Raw genomic sequence first — 13,043 nt, 5'->3', positions numbered from 1 at the left:
TGTAAGTTTAAATTGCACTATTTTAAACATTTTCGTCAATTTTCATTTTATCAATTCCATCGATCAATCCATTCATATAAGACATGAGTTTAACATTTCATGTTTATTTAAAAAATCTAACATATTTTATAAAAGGAAGTATAGTTTTGTTGACATTTCTAGATTTAATATTTTCTAATAAGTTTAAGTATTTTATGTATATAATATAGTCATTCAAATTAAAATATTTTTTTAGTTTGCTAATTAAAATAAAATAAAAATATATTTTTTAATTAAATTTATTTTATTTTAAACTCTAAGTACAAATAATCATGAAAAACAATTATATGAACTATAGAAATTTTTCTTTTTAATTTTTTTAATATTTAACAAAAACACTTCACTTTAAAAAAAAACTTCATGTTTTTTTAATGTTTTTCATAAATATAATATACTTTATAAGTTTATATATATTAATCTATAAATTATCATGTTAATTTTATCATAATAACAAATTAGATGTTATACATCGATAAATAATGAATCAATGCACACAAAGAATAATATTATTTTTAACAAATGACAAGACATTTTTTGTCGTATGAAGTATGTTCAATCAGAAATTAACATATGATCCAATCTAATACTTAAATTAAGAATGAACCTAAAACTTAAGGATTAAGATGAGTTTATTGTAATCCAAGCCGCACATCTACAAATATGACAGTGTACAAAAATTCTTCCTTAACTTCTCACCACATAATATCTAAGTTTATTGATTCAGACTATTAGTGAAATAATAAGAATTTTATCATGTGATCTTTTACTTAATAAATATATTCAACCATAGTTCATAAAATATCTCATACTTATAACTTACAATTTTCATACATGTATATTATTCATAGTCATTATATTTTTAAGTCACTATGAAATTATTTCATAATATCATATTCCCTTTAAATAAATTAAGTCAATAATATTCAAAATAGTCATCAGATTACTCTTCTACTTTATTATATTGCATCACAATTCAAAAACAACTCATAAAACATAAATTAATTTGCGACAATCGTTCAAGATAACAACTCATATGAAGTTTCACTAATCCAATCATATTCAAATATAACTCATAAGAAAGCTAAGATGATAAACTACAACTCTTATGAAGACCTTAAGTTCAAAAAGAAAAATTTACTTAACTTAAAATTTTAAAAATTGCAAGAACTTTAACTAAAACTAACAAGTTGACCTTTGTTCACTAAAATAGTTATAACAATCATAATTTAAGTTACAAACCTCCTTCTTAATTGATTCCAAAGCCATTGTAAATTTATCATCCAATGGTACAACTTTCAAGAAGTCTACTAATCCTAATTTGAAAACCATTGATATGCTCAACGCCTACAAAATTGCTGAGTGAAATTAACAAATTCTCCACTTGCTCTCAAGTCTAAATCTGTTGAGCGAATTTTGATCCACTAAGCAAATTTTTACCGTTTTACTGAGTATGCCAAAGAGTAATGTTCTCTTTCTAGACAAGCGAATTTATGTAGAGTTTGTCATTTTATAGAATATTCAAAATCCAATCAATTTGGATCACATAACCAATTGTTCAATTCTAAGAAAATTCAAAGTAGAATGAAATCTAAAGTTTATCCTTCAACCTTAATCATTCTTAATTTCCTCAAATAAGTTAAACTATCAATCTTCAAGTATTCTTTAACAACTAATAAAACAAAGTCCTTACACTTACTTATTCAAATTGATCAACATCAAGTACTTAAAATATTCAAAGTTTATATCAACATAATCAAAGTTAATCATACCAAACTCGATTATACAACCCTCAACAAACAAATTTTCAAGATAAACTTATCACACCAAATTTCAATTGTTACAATGTAATTCAATTCATAAGAGTCTAATACTATTATCAAGTCATAACTCTCATTATCAACAATAACAATTTTCATAACACACATAATTGTTCAATCAATTCAACAAAATTACAAAAATAAACTCAAAGTATCTTATTAAAATTTCTCCTATTTCACATTTCTTTCAATAATCATCCACATACTTAGACATTTAATTGTGATTACATTCAATTGTCATTTAGAGAAGTTAATAATAATACATTCCCTTTCCTTACAATAATTGCTCAAATAAAAAAGATCACAGGGACAAATTGAAAACACTCCAAGATTTTAGAGATAAAAAGACATAACAAAAAACAACCAAGTTTCACTAAAAGACTAAACTAATTGAGGGAATATTTTTTAAAAATTATCAAAAACCAATGATATCAAATCTAAACAAAAAGAATAAGAAAAAGATTTCTCAAGTAAAGAGACAATTATTCTAATTTAAATTCTATTTGGTTAAGAATAATCTTAACTGCACCCATTGTACTCATATGTAAAAGTTTTACTTAATATTAATTAATCTTTCTCTTCAATAATTGTTGATTCTTCGATCATTTATGACACCTCTGTTGGTAGGTTCAGAAAATTAATAAATGATGTAAACAAAGTCAAGCTGCAATAATATTTCGCATTTATTGTAATAATATTTAGTTGTATTAATATATATATATTCATATTTAGTTTAAGAAAACACATATTTGAAAAAATAGAAAATTCTCGTTCTTAAACTCTTAATCTTTAAAATTATTGTTTAATCTTTAAAAAAAATAATGTATTGTCAAATGTAAATGTGATCTGAATGAATCATTTAGTACACTAAAAAAATATTATATTAATTAAGTTAGATATTATTTAAAAAAAAAAATTAATATTTAAAATAACTTTTATTATTAATAAATATTTTTAATTAATTGTAAGGTTTTAGTATAATTTATAAAGTTGAGGTTGATAAAAAAGTTTTGGGAGAAACATTAACCTGGCTGAAATTGGTACAGTATTTGCCATTTTTCATAATTTAAACATGTGAAAAAAAAGATATTGCTATATTTTTGACATTATTTGTTTGTATCATAGGCATACATAGGTGTGTGGAGAAGTTGATAATAATGGTAACATGTTGAAAGAAAAAAAAGAGACTTAGGTGGTGTTTTATGTGACATGAGATGTTGAGAAGGTGTGTCCTTTGTTTCCATGTTCTCATAGGTGGCTACTATTATAGTCTATGTTCAATGTCTTTATTCATTCAATTTCAAGATATGTTAAAGATGCTTTCATTCCATGAACTCACTCAACAACATTTATAAAGTATAATATCTTAAATTATATTTGTGTTTTTCAGAGATTCTACTGTTAGATTGATCACACATTCAAAATTTGCTTTAAAGATTAGTGTTTATCTTTAAAAAAAACATTAATAAAAAAAATGTATTTAAATTATATTCATCTCGACTTTTAAGGAATAAAAATATCACTATAAGAAAATTATGAAATAGAAAACATTTTTTAATACTAAAATAATTAGTTGTCATAGTAACTAAATTATCATTCTAGAAACTAAACAAAAATTGATTTCTAAATTAGTTCTTATTATTATTAAATAGTTTCTAAATTTATATCTAATTAGCAACCAAAGTTTTAAAAACCAAATTTAAAAACTAAATAATTGGTAGTTAAAACCTTGGTTGCTAATTAGATACCAATTTATAAACTATTTAACAATAATATAAACTAATTTAGAAACTAATTTTTTATTTAGTTTATAAAATGTTCTTTAATTTAATTATTATTGTAACTAATTATTTTAATTCGATTTTATGATTTTCTTGTAGTATATATATATATATATATATATATATATATATATATATATATATATATATATATTTACTGTAGCAGAACATTATAAAAATATAATTTAATTGTTTTTAGTTTTACTTATTTATTCTGTTTTTTAAATGAGCTTAATCTCAGTTATTTTTATAAAATAATAATAGTTATATTTACAGATTAAAATACTTTATATATATATATATTACAATTTATATATTAAATCATTATATTTAAAATTATAATTAATTTTATTAATATGATTTAAATTTTAAAATTATGTATTTTATATCAAGTTTTTAAAATTTTATTTTTCATTCTTTAGTAAGTAAAAGTGGTTCATTAACACAATGTACGATCTATGGACCGACAAAATTTAGTAAATGACATGTAAACATGATCATATAATTTATTTTGGTATCTATAATTACATTATATTAAATAAATTTCTCTTTTCTTATTTTTTATGCTTTTTTTAATCAATTTATTTTAAAAATTAATTACTTATTTTAATATTTTCCAGAAGATATTATTTTAAAAAACTAAATTAATTTAATTTAAACTTGTGATTTACTAACCGAAACTAAATTAATTGTTAAAATAAATAATTATTAATTAAATTGGTATTAATTTAAAAATTATATATTAATAATAGAAATATCAATACTTTTTGTAATTTTTAAAATAATTTTTAATATAAAATATAATAATTAATTTTTTTCATTTTTTAAAATTAATTTTTATTTGATAATTTTGTTGTAATAGGTATTAATAATATTATTTTTATTTATTTCATTCCATTACCAATTTAACAATTAAAATTTAGTTACCATCATTGTCTATTGTTATTTCAATCATTACACAAACTAATATTATTAAATAATTATTTTATCATTATCTTTTATCATATATTTGTGACAAATATCATTTTATCGTTATTTTAATTATAATTTGTGACCAACTCTTATTTCAACCACTAAAATAAGTGATTTTTTTAGTGATGCATGGTGATTAAAATGGAATAAAATGAGATGTTGAGTTTTCTTCTTTTTAGAATTCATGTGAAGTGTTTTCAGTGACAAGTCATATCAATTTTATGGCTTTTATAAAGTGATTTGTATTCACAATTTATGCTCAATAATATTTAAGAATTAAACTTTCAAATAATGATATAAGTCATCTCTTTTATATTTAATTTTTATTTCAATTAGTCCATTTTATTAAGGTGTTTCGATTAATGAAAGTTATAGAAAATTCCATTATATTATTAACATGGTAGAAATATATAAATATTTCTTGAACTCTTTTAAAAATTATAAAGGAGTAATGTTTCTGAAGTAGAAATATATCCTATGGATATAAAAACAAATATAGAATAATAATAAAAAAATGTATTTTGACAATTACAATAAAAAATATTAGTTTATCACTGTGATATAACATAATATAATTTTAAAACTTATTTTAAAAAATTAATGTGATAATATATAATAACAAAAGAGGTCTCATTTTCTTTAATTTTGAAGTTTTTTTTAAATATTTTTTTTTTTACTTTCTCAAATTTGAGTTTTTTTTTTTTTTACTTTGATGCTCTAAAATAAAAAATATTTTTTTAGTTACTACAATTTAAAAATGTTATTTTATTTCTCTTTGTCGATATTATTATTAGAGGCACAGTTTACCTAACAAAATAAAGTTTAGTAGATTTAGAATTGCAGTTTGTAACCATATTTTACTGTCAAACTTTTTATTTAAAAATTGATTTATGACAATACCAAATAAAAGTAAATCAAAATCTAATACCTCTAATACAACATCATAATTTTTAAATTCCAAAGTAAAATTCCACATATAGAATATTTGTATTATTTCAAAAAAAATGTAATTTAAAGCTCACTAAAAATATTATAAAAAAGCAATTTTCGACCACTAAAAATTGGTTTTATAATTTTAATTTAAAATTTGATACTTATTTAGAACTGAGAAATTTTCTCCATGTACGGATGTAAAAAAATAATTCTCTAAATAAAACTTTTACTTAAAAAAATTATTAAATAAAAATTAATTTTAAAAATAAAAAATAATTAATTATTATATTAACTAAATCAGATACTATTTTAAATATTAAAAAATTTATTCAAATCTAAAATAATTTTTATTATTAATAAAATTTATAAATTAATATCTAATTAAAAATAATTTTTAATTTAAAATAGTTAAATGCGCTAATGAGATATTGTTTAAAAACTAGTTTATAATTTTTGTTAATAATAAAAATTATTTTATATATCAATAATTTTTTATTTTTTAAAATATGATATAATTTAATTAATATAATAATTAATTTCTATTTAATAATAATTTTTTAGTGTATATTAACTTTTTTTTCCAAAATAGAACTGATTATTATATAAGGTGAGAATTCGGTTGTTACTTGTATTATTTAAAAAAGGATTGATTATAAAAAATATCAGATTATAAAAAACAGTGGTATTCAATTTAAAATTAAACAAAATACCTCGTTGTCGAAACACTTCCATCATATTTTGAAGACCTTAATCAACCAAATCGAGGACAACAAATGGTGTTTTTGCATCAAGGATTCTATTGATGTTCCAATACTAGGAAGAGATTAGATCTCCATTTTCACAATTATTTATGTTTTTTTTAATTGTTTTTTTTTAACTGTTGCAACGTCAATGTCAAGTTCGAAAGATAATATCGTTAGAAATATTATTTGTTTTGTATGTTTTGTTCTTAAAAAGCGTTTCGGTGAAGTTAAGAGAGAAATGTGTATTTAAACTACTCTTAACCTCAACTCCTAAACGACGTGAGACTATATATTGGTCGTACGGAAATCATAGTCTTTGGTCCAGGGCTAAGGAAAAGATTTATGATACCCAGAAAAGAATTTACGGTTCTCATAGACGGCGTCAATCTTCCAATCTCAAGTCTGTCAATCACAATATCTGATGTATTGTCTGTTTTGGAGATTGGTGTTCAATCATAATTTTGTCCTTAACCTTAAAAGACGTCTCGGTGGATTAAGGGAGAAATATGTATTTAAATTTTTTTTACCTTAACTTCTAAACGATATGAAACTACATATTGATAGTATTAGAAAAAAATATTAAGAGTATTTTTAACAAGTTTTTTTTTAAACATTTTATAAGAGACAAAAGTAAAAAAACAAACTTAGCTTTTTTTTAATAAGATGAAAATAGTGAATGAATTAAAAATAAGAATTTAAAAAGGTATATAAAAAAGTTGTATAAATTGATTTTTAGGTCAATATATATCACCATTGATTGTTTTAGTACACTTCTTTGCATTTCCATAGTGGATGGATACGATTGATAGAGTTTTGTAAGATATATGGACATGCGCGTACGGTAGACTCGACTCTCATCTCCTTTCAAATCACGGCTAACATTTTCTTAAAAGACATTTTTGCCCTTTCTTTTCTTCTTTGTTGTTTTCTCATTTTTTAGTAGGTAAGATTAGTCTACATTATTATAATTTGGAATGTTAAAAACTAAACCAATTAATAAAACAATAAAAAATTGATTAAAAAAATTGAAACTCTGTTAACATTAATTTTTAAAGATTTTTTTGGAATTTTTTTTCAGCATATCGATTTGATTTGGATTTTAAATTATAATTAAAAAATAAAATCAAATTACTTTATACCTATATACTATGAAGATGCTCAAATCTCAATAAATTAATTATAAATCAACTTTAATTAGTATACTACAACTAATGATATATTATAATTCAATCACTATCTTATAAATAATATAAGACATAACTATATAACTAAATATAATCTTTGTCCTTTTTATTTATTTAATTTAAATTTTTATTTTATTATTAGGAGGTTTAAACACTTGTATAAATTTTTTTTAATAAACATATGAGATCTCTCATTTTTCAATATTTATATTATCTATTTAAGGATCTTTAGCTCAATGTTAAGCATCTTTTAACTTGACTTCATTCCTTAAATATTTGTAGTTCTACTTATATCTTGAGTCTCTCTAAATCATTTTCATTATTTGAATAATTCTTTATATTGAAACACGTGATTACTAAATTATAGAAAAACATAAATGAATGTTCACAACGTATTAAAAGGCTTAAACACTAAAAATTATATAAAGAGTCCAAGAGCTCTCAATTAAGACTAAAGAGTGTGCTATTATTTTCAAATAAATAATTTGCACTAATCTCTTCTTGTTTATCAATAAGCAATACATTTAATCGACATACAATATATAATTTGCATTCATCTTTTTGTGATTTAGTATTTGAAAATGTACACCATCTAATTAGTATGGCAAAAAATTGCTTGCACCGATCTCTTCCTATTCAAAGACTATAAAATGCAAATCATCTAATCAATTAGATAGTAAAAAAATTAGTACCGATCTATTTGTAATTAAGTATCCTATCGTAATTATGTACTAATCTTTTTATATCACCTTATGCACTAATTTATGTGCACCAATCCATGAATTAACATTAAATAGTGTACATACAAATAAAACGTGATAGTTATCAAATCAAACACTAATTATATTTGTATAGACAAAGTGAGTCTAAATAGTATCTGAAACTAGTCGTACAATTGTTGATGTGATGGTTGTCTCTCGCTCCTCACTTCAAGTCTCCTCCTTAAATTGTTGGTGCTTAGTCGGGGTTTACCTGAAAAGGGTACTTCGACGATCAAGTAAGTACTTTGTGTTAAAAGTGTATATGAAAATTGATTAAAACATACCTTACACCCCTGTAAAGGGTCTATTTATAGTGTTTAGTCATGGGTATGTGTTGTGATTGACCGAATCTATCGAATATCAATGTTAACTGATTTCTAACATGATTTTCTGATTTATAGGGAAGTATATTGGTATATTTTAAGAATATTTTTAATAAATCAATATTTTTCACTAAATCAGTATTAGCTGTTTATCCCAGATTCGGTGGAACATGATAATGATTCATAGACAATTTTCATAACTCTCACTATTGTCATTTATTGAAACACCTTAAATATATATTAATACAATTGGTCAGTCGCTGAGACAGAGTAATTAACTCGCCCAGACCGATACATTAACCAATTTAATCCAATATTTATAAGCAAGCACTAAGCATAATTATTTATTAATTTAATCTTACTAAATATTGTACTTCCTTCTTTTTAATTTATGAAAAACTAAACCTTATCTACTTATCTCTATAAAAAAGAACCTAATAGTTATTTGATTGGACATGAATTAATGTCCTTCAATTTTCATATACAACGCGGAGTATTGTGTTTTAATCTTCTATCAAGATTTTTCTAAAAAAAAATGCATTCATGACGTAAGAAAAAAAAACAATTTACGTGTCCATTTTCGTTTCTAGTATTATGTTACATCGTTTTTTGTTCCTGCGAACATTATCTTTCAAATAGAGCCAAATTGAAGTTGAAGATGCTACCACTTAAGGACAAGTAGTATAAATGCAGTTCAATAGCTACACGCTAAAATGGATAAATAATTATTCTAAACTGAAACATTTTAAAGTTAGAAAGCAAAACATATATTTTTTCTATTGAATTTATAATTTTAAATTTTAGATTTTAAAAATCTAATGCTAAATACATTAATATTTAATTTTCAATTAAATTCATTCTCAGATTACATTTTTTTGTATACATCGGTGACAAACTTTACATAAAAATAATAAGAATAATATAATAATAATTTAACAAGGATATTAATAAGTTGATTTAGAGACTACAACAAAATAAGACACTCTATGTATTTGACTATGTTAATTTCTGACGTTGATATAGAAACTGATAATAATCTTCTTTTCATCATGCTGACGAATATAAAATTTGTATCGGGTAATGATACCTTCATACAAAAATATTATTATTTTATTATAATAGAATATTTTAATTAAAAAATATTTTTAAATGATTTTTTTTACTATTAAAGTGTAAACAATTTTGTCCATTATCTGTCTTTTTCGAATAACAAGTATCCCACTTAAATATTTATTAAAAAAATTAAAAAATTATAGGAAATAAAATATAATATTATTAAGAATTCATGTAAAATAACATAATTTTTCTTTTCTTTTGGATGTCAAATAATAAAAAATAAATTATAATTGTACAAATTTAAAAATAAAGCATCAAATAAACTTAAAAACATTTTTATATAATTGATATCAATGACCAATATGAGAACCAATAAATATGCACATATTATTCCTGATAATTACTTTAAAAAAGTTAAATATCTATGTTTATTATTATATTGATTCATTTAAAATATATTTAGGTAACATTAACAAAAAAATTGGCATACTCACACTTATAGATTTATTTTAGTTAACATCAATAAAAATTGATATTTTCACAAATATAGATTTATTTAACCTTCCTATTAGACTCTAGTAAAGATTCTGTAATATGGAGAGTGATGGTGCATAAAATTAAATTTAAAATTTGTAATAAAAAATATGTATGAAATTTGAAAAGTAGTAATATGTTTTAGCAATGATGAAGAAATGAATTAGGGAAAGATGTGGACTCATGTGGACCAAATCCAATGGTATATGCCCAACCAATCAAATGCACCTACAAGCCGCCCCGGTCCCCTAACTCCCACAAAGTTCCTAATCTTCACTTTCATTTTTATTTTATTTTTTAATAAAAGTTCTTATATTTGATATCACTGTAAAACTTATATTTTGATTAGACTGATATCTCAATAACAAAAATTAATTTATCATCATATAAAATTATTATTAAAAATAAAAAAATACAAGTAAATATGAGAACTAAACTAAAATCATTATATAAAAAAACTTCATCTTCATTCTTTCACATTCATATTTTTCTTATTTTTTAATAATAAAATATTATATTTAATTAATAAAAATAAAAATAAATAAAATATCTACATATGACAATGCAGGACGGACCACGCAGGTCGTCCCGCAATCCTCAATCAAAAAATGTAAGACAGACTCACTAATCTAACTCGTTGATCCGTTTTGATCCGTCCCGCATAATCCGCAGCCCATTGATCCACATAAATAAATAAAAAGTTAATGAAATTTTAACTTTTAAAAAAATATATTTTTTTTATGTGAAAAAAATCAGTAAAATGAGCTCATACTCTTTGTGCGAGGCGAGCCAACCCGACCTATATTTTAAGGTGTGGGGCGGCTCGGCCCGCATTGTCATCCATGTTTTTAATTGTCAAATGATAGTGTAAAACAATAATGACTATCAACATATATCAGCTTCCTAAACAATTAATAAAAAAATAAATATACTAAAAATAGTAGATGAGAATAGGATATCTTCTCGTACGTCTAATATAGTTTCACATTACTCAATTAAAAAAAAATTATATATATTTTCATCTTTCAACCTACTCAAACATTTTTTAACAACAAAACATTACCTTCAAAAAAGAAAATATTTTATTTTGGATTTATAAACTAAAAACATTTGAAACATGATTACGTGAGAGGGTAGAAGATAGATATTAATGAGGGTATAAAAAATATAGTATGAATCTCTGAAAAATGGTTTACACATATCGAATGTCAAAGAAACGAAAACAAGGTAAAATTTGGTCCTGGGTATTGGTTCCTAAACTGCTCCGAAATGAACCTAATCTGGTGATGTTCAAGTTGTAGTTCACTCACTGAGTCAGTGTTCCACCAAAGAAAAAAGGACCCACCCCAGTGAATTATTAAACCACGAAAGTCCGAATTAATTTTCACAAGACATAACAGTTTTGATAAACTTAACAAAATTTTGATGGCAGTGAAAATTAACTGAAAAGCTTTGCGGCATGTAATAATTTATTGTGTATAATCTGAACTATGAGATGCGACCGGATTCAATGAAGGCATGGAGAGAATTGTCGAGAACGGGTGTTCTGCAAATGGGGCAATCGAAGTGAGAGAAGAGCCACATGTCTATGCAAAGAACGTGGAAATAGTGTTTGCACTGTGGAAGCTTCCTCACTTCTTCTCCTTCTTCATAAACCGACAAGCAAACAGGGCATTCAAAATCTTCTTCTTCTTCTTCTTCTTTTTTTTCTTTTCCGACCTCTTCTTTCTTGTACTTGAAGCTCGACAGCAACTGTCTTTGTTGACTCTCCAACCTCCTCGTTATCTCCGAAACGCCGTCAATTGTTGTTCCCAAACCGTTGGAACTCGCCCCGGAAGGCGGCGACCGCGCGTGGCCGCGTCTGAGGAGAAGGAGGTTGTATATGGCGAGCACTATGGCGGCGGTTCCGACCACCACAAGACCGTAGTACAACATGGGCATGGTGTTGTTCTTGGAAGAGGAAGAGGGTGGAGGAGGGGATGAGACTGTGAAAGGGCTTAGAACATCACCCATGTTATGATGATGATGATGATGATGATGATGGGGTTTTGGTGAGATTGGGAGAGAGAGAGAGAGAGAGAAGAAGCTGGAGAATATTATTTTGTAGACAACGAATCAACTAACTCACTCTACACCCTTATCTACCCAATAGTGTTCTAGTTTAGGAGATGTGATTATTGAGTTCTTTTTTTCTTCACCTACTCTATCCCATTTCAGCCATCTTCTAATTTAATCATTTTATTTTGAAGACAACTTTTCAATAAATTAATTAAAAAAAATTAAATATATTTTTTATTATTATACTATATAATGTAAAATTCATTTTCTTTCTTAATTCAAATTTTATAATTTTTGAATATTTATAAGAGAAATGATACATTGACAACACAATTACATTTATCTCTTTAAAATTTCAGTTTTTGTATGAAACAATCAAAATATCATTTATTTCGTATTATCAATAGGAGATTGTATATCTGAGTATAACTCTTAATTTTAGTAATTAAAGAAAAGTTTTGATAGCTTTCATTAAAGAATGTTACTAGTTACTAATTGAAGAAAAGTTTTGATAGGTTTTATAAAAGTAATGTTAACTAGTTAAAGGTAAAAAAAGTGGTGGTGATTATGTTATGATTGAAGGGTAGAATATGAATATGGTAGGTGTTTTTTTTTTTCTTTTTATGGTGAAGTTGAGTACTATAATGTGTGATGGAATATTAGTGTTTTAGAGAGGACTAAGAGGAGGAGACAAGGAAATGTACTATGAGGGGGGCAGTGAAGAAGAATGGGTGAGAGTGACCAGAAATTTGTTGATAAGTGTCATGTCTCTCTTGCACGTTCTCTTCCTCTCTTTATTGCCTCAACTTTTTTCCAAGCCTATTTGGGTAAAACCTAAGTAC

General features: G+C 24.0%; 1 protein-coding gene across 1 annotated transcript; it reads right to left on the bottom strand.

Moving 5' to 3' along the window:
• Positions 1-11,631: 11,631 nt before the first annotated feature.
• Positions 11,632-12,156, bottom strand: LOC137822436 (RING-H2 finger protein ATL52-like). Its single transcript, XM_068627322.1, has one exon. The coding sequence runs from the start codon at positions 12,154-12,156 to the stop codon at positions 11,632-11,634; it is 525 nt and encodes a 174-aa protein (XP_068483423.1).
• Between the last annotated feature and the right edge of the window lie 887 nt (positions 12,157-13,043).

The sequence above is a fragment of the Phaseolus vulgaris genome, chromosome 9 (assembly GCF_000499845.2).
Source record: "Phaseolus vulgaris cultivar G19833 chromosome 9, P. vulgaris v2.0, whole genome shotgun sequence".
Lineage (NCBI taxonomy): Eukaryota > Viridiplantae > Streptophyta > Magnoliopsida > Fabales > Fabaceae > Phaseolus > Phaseolus vulgaris.
Note: the sequence above shows the minus strand (reverse complement) of the source record. Positions and strands in the feature narration are given on the sequence as shown.